Here is a 13354-nt window from a genome sequence, read left to right as displayed (position 1 = left end):
GGTCTGGCCTACATGTGACTCCAGACTCAATTTGATTCACTGAAACCCTTTCGTGACATTAATGACCGTGGGTAATAAATGCTTGCCCAAACAGCAATGCCTCAGCCCGTGAATGAATAAATAAAAAAGAGAATTGGCACCTGCCCAAAATCTCCCCCCACCCCACCACGACCCACCCCCCCTCCATTGCAAGTAGGAGGGTGTGAGAAAGGTGTTCAATGTCAGAGAGGAATCAGTCAAAGAGGAGTAAGCTCAAAAAACGTGGCCATGTTTCTCAATTTACATGCTCAATATGCACATTTCCTCTGAAAATAACTCTCCTTCACAATGTGTTGTATTGTTTTCAAAGATTCCCCTGCAGGAAAGAATCCATTACAACCCACTTTTGCTCACTTCTTTAAGAGTTATAAATAAGGTCAATCACCCTACCACAGTGCTTGGAAAAGTTTCTTTTTACGGTGACCCCATTTTAACACTTCACATTTAGTGCTGCTTGATATGAGACTTGTTGAGTTGAGTGAGCTGTTCAAGCAACAAGGATACAACCACAAGAAAAGGATTAAGGCACTTGCCAGTCTGCAAGTTATGTTGGGGTCAAGGATTGGACTCTGCACTGACTGGGTTAGGTCATGCATTTTATGTAAATTTCTAGGTATCTCAGGAGTGTAGTATCTGAGTATCTGATACACAGCCACCATTGCTGTCTTGGAGGTCACAATTCCAGTTGCCTGTCCCCCAACACACTGGAGGTTGTGAGGCACTATATATAAACACCAATAAGCAAGTAATTTTTTAATGCACAGTTCTGTCATTCTGCATTGAAACCTGGCATGTATATTACATGTCACGATAGTCAGCGATAATTCTTACATTTTGGATGTATTTTCCATAAACGTGAGGTAGAACACTGGCAGATGGTAGATATTAAACCATTACCTCAAAGGAGAACTCTGGTGAATTAAATTGTAGAGCGTATCAGATATGGGGAAGTAGGAGGCAGTGGTCAATTGCTGCTTTCTTCTGCTTCTCTTCTTCACAAATTGCCAGCAGATTTGAACAAGGAAATTGCATATTCTCATGATAATTAGCAGTAGCCAGATGAGGGAAAGCAAAATTGTACTGTACCATGTATCAATCCAAAGTCAGATGGTGAAGTTTGAAGTTAGACTCTGATACTTTTATGAATATGTTTCTTCATAATCAGTTAATTAACAGGATGCAGGATAAGATTTGTTTGCCTCTTACCTATTAACTCAGCAGTTTGTCTTTATAAGGGCTCCAAGTACTTAATTAAACAAGATCACTCATTGGTGTATCTTAACATAACATACAAATAACAATGACTGTCTTTTAGTTAGTGATGTGTTGCATTGTCTGTCGGTTTCAAATCATTATTGTTCTATTTCTGATCTGATTGCTGTACACGAAGGTGGCCTTCGAAGAATTGTGGTAAATTTGTGCTGTACATAGCACACTCTAATCATCCTTGAGTTGACAGTCAGATGGATGTGCAGTGCACCATCAGGTTCATCCTGTCACCCCTGAAGAATCTATTCAGAGTAGCTCCCTTGATACATAGCGATTAACAATTTTAGTGGTGTGTTAATCTGCATTTGAATCCTGAGATATAATGCAATCAGTTAGTATAGTAATGCAATTAAAACAAAAACTGTCTTCCTTCTCTCAGAGATTTTGTTGAAGAAAAGTTGGGCACCAAGTATGTTGGAGGAAGGTCATTGGATTTTTCAACATCCTTCGAAGAGTCTGGTCCTGCCATACCAATGTTTTTTATCCTTTCTCCTGGTGTCGATCCACTCAAGGATGTAGAAAGACATGGTAATATTTCACATGTTTTTTTTATTGCTGATTCCTGAATGGAACCAAATGTTCATTATTGGCAAAATGAATCTTTCAGACAGTATTTGTAATATTGAGCAACTGAATTTAATATCAAAGTTGAGGGACCAAATATATAAACCAAAGATTAAGCACCATCTTGCTCATTTGTAATCAGTAAATGTCAAATTGGAAGCATCTGAAAATATTACAGACCATATTTTCTCAAATTAATGCTGCATATTGAAGGGTCAGGTATTTTGTCAAATCATCACTTTGGTTCTGACTTACAAGGGGCCAATTCATAAATCAGATATAAATTTTACTTTAGCCTTGGTAAAGATCATTATTCACTGATGCTATGTCAATTGCTGCCAAAACAATCCAAATAGGTCTGCACATTGGTGGCTGCCTCCAGAAGGATTATGCTCCACATTTCCCAAGTAAATGTGCAAACTGTTGTTGATGGTGGACTGATTAAGAGTGCTGTGCTCTAACTTCACCTCAACTTTTACCCAATATTACTTATTGAGGAGGCTGATGCCAGTATTATTATTTTAATTAAAGAGTTGCTTTGCTATACTTTGACATCAAAAAGCATTCAAGAAAAGCACGACTTAAAGAGTGAACAACCCAACATTAGAGTTGCATATCGATCAATATTCCCACTTGATGGGTTGTGTTATTTTGGGTAAAAGAACAAGAACACTGACTTGAGAATATGTTCCTGGTTTAACAGAGGAAGCAATGAATTTCAAAATATCAACTTATTTCTCTGAAATTGACTTTATCAGTGTATGATTTGGCTAATGGTAGGTTGGAGATTAAATTGCTTGTCAACACAGTATATCCAATATAAACAAAAGTTGATTCAAAATTGAATAAAATATATTGGTTCTGTTTTTATGCACATGGTTTCATATTAAAAGGTTTGAAAACCCAATATATTGTATTTAATACTGTTTTCACTATAAATGCTGTCTCAACATTTTTTTTGTCAAAGAGAAATAGATCGTACCAACAAAAGATGGTGTATTCTATACTCTTATAAATTAACAGCTGTTCTACAACCATAGGTAAAAAGCTGGGTTGGACATTCGATAATAAAAACTTCCACAATGTCTCACTTGGCCAAGGACAGGAGGTGGTAGCTGAACAAGCTCTCGACCTGGCAGCCAAAGAAGGTCACTGGGTTATTTTACAGGTGTGTAACATCCTTACAACTGTTTGAATGTATTGCCAAGAACTGATCATATGGGTTTGATTCTATAGGCTGAAATATGGGGGAGGCAAGTCATTGCAATTGAAGGTGCCATTCTTTTGATTGTTTCTGTACTTAATTGGAGGATACACTTATGTCATACCTAAATATGGATGGTATCCATTTAATTTGAATTGCTGCACATATTATTCAGAACTATGTGTCAAAACAGAAAGATTCAATCCACTCCTCTGCTTTCATTGTTATTAATGTTTCCAGCTTAATTTGTGATACTTGAGATTTGCGATTTTTGAGAAGATTTGTAGTTTAGATTGTGGTTCCGGTTGTAAGTTTGCTCACTGAGCTGATAGGTTTGTTCTCAGACATTTCGTCACTATGCTAGGTAACATCATCAGTGAGCCTCTGGTGAAGCACTGGTGTTCTGTCTCACTCACTATTTACGTATCTTGGTCTGTGAAGATGAGTGATATAATTTCTGGTTCTTTTTCTCAGAGGTTGGTAAATGGGGTCCAAATCGATGTGTTTTTTTGATGGAATTCCAGTTTGAATGCCAGGCTTCTAGGAATTCTTGTGCGTGTCTCTGCTTAGCCTGTCCGAGGATGGATGTGTTGTCCCAGTCGAAATGGTGTCCTAAACGTCTGTGTGCAAGGATACTAGTGGCAGCTGGTTATGTCCTTTGGTGACTAGTTGGTGCTCATGTATCCTGGTGGCTAGTTTTCAGCCCAGCTGCTGGATGTAGTGTTTGTTACAGTCCTTGCAGGGTATTTTGTATATGACATTCAATTAGCTGGTTATTGGTATACGGTCCTTTAGGTTCATCTTGCTGATGGCTCATTCTCACATTTTTGTCCATTTCCAGTCAGTCGCTTTAGTGTACAAAGTTTATTGGCATGAAATTTTTGGTTCGTAATTGTGGAGTTGGTTGTAGTATCATTAATCATTTCTTGCAACAACCAGCAAATTGAATGTCATATACAAAATACCCTGCAAAGATTGCAACAAAAACACATCGGACAGACAGGCAGAAAACTAGTCACCAGGATACATAAACATGATTTGAATGCAAGCAGTAAGAGGTACAGTTAGTAAGTTTGCAAATGACACCAAAATTGGAGGTGTAGTGGACAGCGAAGAGGGTTACCTCTGATTGCAACAGGATCTTGATCAGATGGGCCAATGGACCAAGACATGGCAGATAAATTTTAATTCAGATAAATGCGAGGTGCGGCATTTTGGGAAAGCAAATCTTAGCAGGATTTATAGACTTAATGGTAAGGTCCCAGGGAGTGTTGCTGAACAAAGAGATCTTGGAGTGCAGGTTCATAGCTCCTTGAAAGTGGAGTTGCAGGTAGATTGGATACTGAAGAAGGCGTTTGGTATGCTTTCCTTTATTGGTCAGAGTATTGAGTACAGGAGTTGGGAGGTCATGTTACAGGACGTTGGTTAGGACACTTTGGAATATTGCATGCAATTCTGGTCTCCTTCCTATCGGAAAGATGTTGTCAAACTTGAAAGGGTTCAGAAAAGATTTACAAGGACGTTGCAAGGGTTGGAGGATTTGAGCTAATGGGAGAGGTTCAACAGGCTGGGGATGTTTCCCTGGAGTGTCAGAGGTTGAGGGGTGACCTTATAGAGGTTTACAAAATTATGAGGGGCATGGATAGGATAAATAGACAAAGTCTTTTCCCTGGGGTCAGGGAATCCAGAACTAGAGGGCATTGGTTTAGGATGAGAGGGGAAAGATATAAAAGAGACCTAAGGAGCAACTTTTTCACGCAGAGGGTGGTATGTGTATGGAATGAGCTGCCAGAGGAAGTGGTGGAGGCTGGTACAATTGCAACATTTAAGAGGCATTTGGTTGGGTATATGAATAGGAAGGGTTTGCAGGGATATGGGCCGGGCGCTGGCAGGTGGGACTAGATTAGGTTGGGATATCTGGTCGACATGGACAGTTTGGACCAAAGGGTCTGTTTCCATGCTGTACATCTCTATGACTCTAACACCAACTAACCACTAAAAGACGTGACCAGCTATCATTAGTATCCTTACACACAAATGAAGAAGGGTGGCACGGTGGCACAGTGGTTAGCACTGCTGCCTCACAGCGCCTGAGACCCGGGTTCAATTCCCGACTCAGGCGACTGACTGTGTGGAGTTTGCACGTTGTCCCCGTGTCTGCGTGGGTTTCCTCCGGGTGCTCTGGTTTCCTCTCACAGTCCAAAGATGTGCGGGTCAGGTGAATTGGCCATGCTAAATTGCCCGTGGTGTTAGGTAAGGGGTAAATGTAGGGGTATGGGTGGGTTGCGCTTCGGCGGGTCGGTGTGGACTTGTTGGGTCGAAGGGCCTGTTTCCACACTGTAAGTAATCTAATCTAATCTAATCAGACGATCGCTTCAACTGGGACAATACATCCATCCTTGGAAAGGCTAAACAAAGACACGCACAGGAATTCCTAAAGGCCTGGCATTCAAACCAGAACTCCATCAATAAACACATCAATTTGGTCCCTACTTACCAACCTCTGAGAGAAGGAACCAGAAATGATATCACCCACCTGAAGAGACTAAGACACATAAATAGAAACCAGGGCAGAATACCAGTCCTTGAGTGGAAGATCCCTGATGATGTTACCTGGAGTGACAACAAAACGTCTGAGAGCCAACCTCCCAGTTCAGCAAGGAAAAAGTGAGGACTGCAGATGCTGGAGATCAGAAGCTATCAAATATCATGTTGTAAATTTGCTCACTGAGCTGGTACTTGAGAGCGTGGTGCGGAAAAGCACAGCAGGTCAGGCAGCATCTGAGGAGCAGGAGAATCGCTGTTTCAGGCATAATGATGAAGAGCTTATGCCTGAAACGTCGACTCTCCTGCTCCTCAGATGCTGCCTGACTTGCTATGCTCTTCCAGCACCACATTCTCAAGTACCAGCTCAGTGAGCAAACTTACAACATGATATTTGATGTAAGTAATGTTGTACTCAACAGAAACAGATCTATACAAATAGGTATGTGCTAGCACAGATTTGAGTGTTGCTGAAGGAAGAGACAACCTGTTAAAACATTTAGTCTTGCACTTAATGTGGATTGATTACAGGAGTTTCAAAGGAAACAGAAATTTATAATGCAGGAGAAAATGGTGTTGATCTATTGGCAAGACTCTGATTGTCTGAGGTTTTATCCCTGCTGAAAATGTGTTGCTGGAAAAACACAGCAGGTCAGGCACCATCCCAGGAACAGGAAATTCGACGTTTCGAGCATAAGCCCTTCATCAGGCTTATGCCCGAAACATCGAATTTCCTGTTCCTTGGATGCTGCCTGACCTGCTGCGCTTTTCCAGCAACATATTTTCAGCTCTGATCTCCAGCATCTGCAGATCTCACTTTCTCCTTGAGGTTTTATCCCCCATGCTTTTATATACTTGTAAATGATGTAATGCCTGGGCATGTTGATCTTGGTTATGTGGGATAGGGCCTGTGTGTTATTACATATGTAGCACCTAGCACACACAAGTGAGTTTGATTGCAACTCTGGCTGATTATCTTGAATTGGTTATTTATGTAAGTCTTAGCACACATTGGATTGTTCAGTAAGTAATGTCCAAACGCAGAATCACAACTCATGATGGAACATATGCTAAGAGTCATTCCATCAAAGATTCCTTTCTCTTGCTAAATAAGAAGATATGTAAGAACTGGACTTTAAAAATATCCAAAGCAAGACTATCTATTTGGACATGAGTGGTTTTGTTAAAAATGAACTCAACTGTGCAAGCTGCTAGGCTTGTATTTGGAATGAACACCATTCAGGCAATCATGGTGCGTGAAGGTTATCGTGATGCAACACTGATCTCTATGACTTCCCTAAGCTGTGTATTAGAGAAGAGACTTGTGAAAATGACTGAACATATGAATATAGTATTGTTCTTGCCATTCCGCCCTGGTGAATGAAAGACTTCAAGCTTCGAGAACATGTCTGCTTTTTCTTTTGCAGTAACACTCGTGATCTGTATCATTTGTGAAAACTGTACCTTTATGTTAGTACAATGTCAGGATGCAGAATATTTGGCGATGTTACAAGAATAATTTTACCTTATCTCACTTGGCAGAAAACACATGGAATTGGATGAATTGCAGGTTTTACAAACCAACAGCTCGTATTCCTACTGACATAAATGTAGAGTAAGAGAAAATGAGAAATTTGCTCCTGATCTTGCCACTATCATGACAAGCAGCTTAGATTTAAACCTGATTTTTTTCTTTGATTCCATTTGGGAGAACCATGTGCATATAGCTCAGCTTGCTGTCACTACAACATGTGTGTTCTGCCTTACAGCTCAGATCTCTTGTTTCAGCTATAGGTACAGCAACATGTAAAGTCAATAACCAGTTTTTCATGATAAACTTATGGGTTTTTTTTCCCCATAATAAGCTCAGTTAATTTTTACTGCAATAGATTAAACCAATTACAGTTTATTTTGTTTTGTGTAACTAAAGTCCAATTCTCTGTATATATCATTAAGTATTATGAAAGACAACGTTTTAGTCATTTTAAGGCTTGCTTGCAATGGGAGCACATGAAACATATGTAGCTACTGAAACTCATTATTATAGGATAGATGTTAACACTGCATTTTGTTCCTTTCTATGAATGAAGGTTACATAAAATGCTTTATGAGGAATGTAATTGTTTTACACGAATAGAAGCAAATTGCATGTATGGGCTTTGATTGCTTAGAATTTGTCATCCTGTCTACAAGCCCGCAAAAGAATTACAAATGCAATGTCCAAATTATTTCTTCTTGATTGTGATGCACGTAATTCTGTGTGTCATCAGACCACGTATTTGAAAAGGGAAGGACTCATACAACCGGTTTCCACGGATCAGTTAACTTAGTGTCCGTTACTGGGAAAATGTTGGGAGTCTATCATAAAGGATGTAATAGCAGGGTATTTCAAAATACATTATATGATCAAGCAAAGTCAGCAAGGTTTCATGATCAAATTTACTCAAATTCTTTGAGGAGGTAACAAGCAGGATAGATAGAGGGAAAGTCATACATGTAATATACTTAAACTTTCAGAAGACATTTGATCATGTAACATGCACTCTTTATGAGATCAGAGTTCATGCTGGTGGAGGTAGTATATTGGTGTGGATAGGGTATTGGCTAACTAATAGAAGACAGAAAGTTGGAATAAGGAGAATATTTTCAGGATGGCGACCTGTAACAAGTGGTCTAACACAGAGATCAGTGCTGGGTCCACAGTTATTTCCAACATATATGATCGACATGGTTGAGGGAAGTGAATGTACTGTAGCCAAGTTTGCAGGTGACACAAAAACACATGGGAATGCAAGTGATAAAGGATGATAAAAAAAAGTCTTCAGAGAGATATAGGCAGGTTAAGAGAGTGGAAATGGAAGATAATGCAGTTCGGCAGGAAGAATAGAGGAGCTGAATATTATTTAAATGTAGAAAGTTTACAGAGACCTCCAGAACAAAGGGATTTGGGAGTCCTGGAACATAAATCACAAAAAGTTTGTGTCTGTGTTCAGCAGATAATCGGGAAGGCAAAAGGAATGCTGGCCTTTTTTTAATCTTAAGAAGTGTCATGTAAAAATAGGGAGATTGTGCTAAAACGATGCAAAGCACTATTCAGACCACAGCTGGAATAGTGTTCGCATTTTTGGGGCCAAGAGGATGCAATCTCAGAATTAAGGGTCACATGTTTAAAGCAGAAATGAAGAGGAATGACTTCTCTGAGGGTAGTGAAACTATGGAATTCTTTTCCAGAAGGGCTGTTGAGGCTGGGTCTTTAAGTATATTCACAGCTGAGATAGACAGATTTTTAATCAAGGAAAATGAGGGATATGAGGAGTAGAATTGAAAGTGGATTTGAGCATTTATCAGATCAGCCATGATCTGACTGAATGGTGGAGCAGACTTGATGGGCTGAGTCACCTACGTCTACTTCTGGTTTATCTGTGGAGGACGACAAAGTTTTATGAGCAGTAACTTCAAGACGTTAGTGTGATTTAGCATGGTCACTGTTGCCCCCTCGGTCTATGATCTGTCTTGATAAATACGGCTCTTCTATTGAGATTGTCACGGGCTTTTGCAACATCTCTCCTCGGTTTCACTGGGAGGTGGTGTTGAGGGGAAGAATCATGTTTAGTCTCATTTTCTTATCTCATCCTAATCAAACTTTATTCCACTGCATGGGTTTCCTCCTGGGAGCCTCCTGTGCACAAATCTGCCGCTGGGTTTCTTACTCAATCTCTTACAGAATCAAGTGTCTGATTTCTTCCTTGCTCAAGCATTCGATTTCAATATATTCACCTATTTTGTGGTTGCATCTATTAATGATTTTTTTCAGAATCTTGATTAGTTCAGTTGGCTGGATGGCTGGTTCATGATGTCAACTGTGCATGTTCAATTCCTGGAATGAGCTGAGGTTACCATGAAGACCCTGCAATTCCACCCACATCCCTTGCCTGAGGTGTGCTGACCCTCAAACTCATCTCTCTCTAATGAGAAATCAGCCTATGGTCCTCTTGAATTAAGGTGAAAAATCACACAACACCAGGTTATAGTGGAACAGGTTTAATTGGAAGCACAATAGCCTTCGGAGCAACACTCCTTCATCACCTGAAACACTCCTTCATCAGGTGATGAAGGAGTGTTGCTCTGAAAGCTAGTGTGCTTCCAATTAAACCTGTTGGACTATAACCTGGTGTTGTGTGATTTTTAACTTTGTACACCCCAGTCCAACACCGGCATCTCCAAATCTTGAATTAAGGTGACTGCCACCTTTCAGCTACACGGTGAAACGTGCAGCACTCCTAATTGGAAATTAACTGAACATACAACAACTGGACAGGTGAGACTACTGTGTGCTCATGTTACTTAAAGAGGCAATTACTTGTATTGTAAGCAGGTGAGGGATGTTTACAATGGGGGATTCATGGGATGAAGATGTTATCTTATGATGGAATGGGGAGGCAATGGCCTTTTAGCATTATCACAAGGCTGGTAATCCAGAGATCAAGGTAAGGTTCTGGGCACCCAGACTCAAATCCTGCCACAGCCAATGGTGTAATTTGATCTCTGTAAAATCTGGAAGCAAGAGTCTAATAATGACTGTGAATTCATTGTCGATTGTTGGAAAAACCCATCTGGTTCACTAATGTCCTTTAGGGAAGGAGTCTGCCATACTTACCTCATCTGGCCTACATGTGACTCGAGATTCACAGCAATATATTTGACTCTTAACTGCCCTCTGGGCAATTAGGGATGGGCAATAAATGCTGGCTTAGCCAGCAACGCCCTCATCCTGTGAATGAATTTTAAAAAAAAGCTTGTGTCTATGCTCATTGTAGTACAAGAGCAGAAATATCCAAGATTCTCAAGGGGCTGCTTAGGGTGGATGCGGAGAAGATGATTAACCTTGTGGACGAATCCAGGACTAGATGGAACAGTTTCAAAATAAGGGGTCTCCCGTTTAATACTAAGATGAAGAATAATTTCTTCTTCAGCTGGACCAGCAGTATTCAGAATGTTCTCCTCTTCCCAGGAAGCTGTACAGGCTGAATATATTCATGCTGGGTTAGACAAAGTCAAAGGCTGGGGGGCACAGTCAAGTAATTGGAGTTAAGGCTACATCATGGCTAATAGCATGCTGGCCTTCATAACAAGTGGGATTGAGTATAGAAGCAGAGAGGTTCTTCTGCAGCTGTACAGGGCCCTGGTGAGACCACACCTGGAGTACTGTGTGCAGTTCTGGTCTCCAAATTTGAGGAAAGACATTCTGGCTATTGAGGGAGTGCAGCGTAGGTTCACGAGGTCAATTCCTGGAATGGCGGGATTATCTTATGCTGAAACTCTGGAGCGACTGGGCTTGTATACCCTTGAGTTTAGAAGACTGAGAGGGCATATGATTGAGACATATAAGATTATTAAAGGATTGGACACTCTGGAGGCAGGAAACATGTTTCCACTGATGGGTGAGTGCCGAACCAGAGGACACAGCTTAAAAATACGAGGTAGACCATTTAGGACAGAGATGAGGAGAAACTTCTTCACCCAGAGAGTGGTGGCTGTGTGGAATGCTCTGCCCCAGAGGGCAGTGGAGGTCCAGTCTCTGGATTCATTTAAGAAAGAGTTGGATAGAGCTCTCAAGGATAGTGGAATCAAGGGTTAAGGAGATAAGGCAGAAACAGGATATTGATTAAGGATGATCAGCCATGATCATATTGAATGGTGGTGCAGGCTCGAAGGGCAAAAATGATCTACTCCTGCACCTACTGTCTATTATCTCAGTCATCAACTTGCTAACTCATAACAGGCTTGTGGGGCAGGATGTTCAAATGGCCTACTGCTCCTGTTTCTTATAGTATTTAATATGGCATAACCTCTCTAAAATGACTTACTGCAGGTTGTCATAAAATCAAAACTTAAATCTTCAGTCTCAAGAAGCAAAAGATGTCACTTCTTACTAATAGCTACTCTTAGAGTGCTTTAGTAATCTATTTCCAAATGCCGTGCCAATAACCTGTTTGTAAAGAACAAATGTGCAAGTGAAATTGACGTGTGTGACATATTGTGGAAAGTATCAAAACCTGAAGGTCTTCACTGCACATTCATTTTCTGAAATATCACTTCAATTATTTTACAATCAATGTAATTTAATCCATGAATGGCTTTAACTTTCATACATTGTAGCTTTGTTAGCTTCAGTTCCTATCATAAATTAAACAACAACAAGCTTCCATTTGGATAATTGATGTTAATCAAATTTCTCCAGCAAACCCAGTCCCATTCATCAACTCATTCAACACTGCTGGTCCCCTTCTGTTGAGATGGTATTCTGTCCGCAAAATAAGGAGTTTTCAACCATTCTCCAGCTCTTGTTACAATTTTCTCTGGTAATAGCTTGTTACTTAATGAGACAGGAAAGGGCACTGAGGTAACGATGCCTCACTTCAAAGGGAGGTATTTTGGTTAAATTGCTGTTTGCAGATGTAATAGATGCTTCCTTTGCCTTGCATTTGGCTGTTATGCTTCCAGTATTGTTCAAAATGGGTGTTTAGTCAGAAAATATTCTGTAATTTTCTGTGATTTTTCTGGTCATGCAGCCATTTGATTTGGTTCAGTAAAGTATCTTTCCTAGGCTCATATTAATCTAATGGTTGTTGTTAGAGAAATAATGATACAATTCTATGAATAGGTAAGCAGCTTAGTGATTGCTCCTTGAAATCAGCTCTCAACTCGTCATCAACCATGATAACAAATGGCGATACTGGGCATTTTGTAATCCAGTGTGACAGCGGACTATCATTGACTGTTGATTACATCATCTGAGACTTCTCTTCTATGCAACGAAGCATGACCAGACTAAAGCATCAAATCTTCCATAATACAAACAACCACAATTTGCATTTATACAACATCTTTAGTAGAATGAAATGCCTGGAAAAATCAGCATTGCACCAGAAAAACTGTGTGTTGGTCCACAAGCAAGGATTTAAAAAGTATCAGACTCTACGGCAAAGATATCAGTGTTAAGGACAGCATCAAAGAGAGGAAATGAAGTATAGCGACCCTGGAGCGGATCCAGAGGAGATTTACGAGAATGGTCCCAGGAATGAAAGACTGAATATATGAGAATGTTGGAAGACTCTGGGTCTATCCTCAATGGAGTTTAGAAGGATGAGGGAGGACCTAATTAATATTTACAGAATACTGAATAGCCTGGACAAAGTGGATGTTGAGCATTGGCAGAAAAGATTAGGACCCGAGGGCACAGACTTAGAGTAAAGGGAAGACCATTTAGAACAGAGATAAGGAGAAATTTCTTCAGCCAGAGAGTGGGGAATCTATAGAATTCACTGCCACAGAAGGCTGAGGAGGCCAGGTCATTGAATATATTTAACACAGATAGATTCTTAATTGTCAAGGGGACTAAGGGTTATGGGGAAAAAGTGAGAGAATGAGATTGAGAAAGTTATCAGCTATGATTGAATGATGGTGCAGACTTGATGGGCTGAATAGCGAAATTTCTGCTCCTATGACTTATGGTCTAATGAAGGGGTTATGGGAATGAATTTCAGTCTGGGACCTAGACTGCCAAAGGCAGAATTTTGTCAATAGTAAGTACAACAGGCACTGCATCATAGGCTAGAATCAGCTCTGGTGAATTCAGGTGAAGGTTGTAGAAAGAGTGAGGTGTGTGAGATATTGGATTTAAATAAAGTTTTACATTTGAGACAATGGGCCACTGGGAATTAATCTGAGTCA

The 13354-nt window shown here is 40.3% G+C and overlaps 1 protein-coding gene across 3 annotated transcripts in view; it reads left to right on the top strand.

Annotated features, from left to right (window-relative positions):
- The window catches only part of LOC132827851 (dynein axonemal heavy chain 9-like), a 504454-nt gene that overhangs the window by 419554 nt on the left and 71546 nt on the right, over window positions 1-13354 (top strand). For all 3 annotated transcript variants that reach the window (XM_060844602.1, XM_060844601.1, XM_060844600.1), the window contains 2 exons: window positions 1688-1836; window positions 2913-3040. In XM_060844602.1, the coding sequence (XP_060700585.1) occupies window positions 1688-1836; window positions 2913-3040 (277 nt within the window). The remainder of the gene's footprint in view (window positions 1-1687; window positions 1837-2912; window positions 3041-13354) is intronic.

Source organism: Hemiscyllium ocellatum, chromosome 25 (assembly GCF_020745735.1).
Source record: "Hemiscyllium ocellatum isolate sHemOce1 chromosome 25, sHemOce1.pat.X.cur, whole genome shotgun sequence".
NCBI lineage: Eukaryota > Metazoa > Chordata > Chondrichthyes > Orectolobiformes > Hemiscylliidae > Hemiscyllium > Hemiscyllium ocellatum.
The sequence above is the reverse complement of the archived record's forward strand: the minus strand, read 5'-3'. Positions and strand labels throughout refer to the sequence as shown.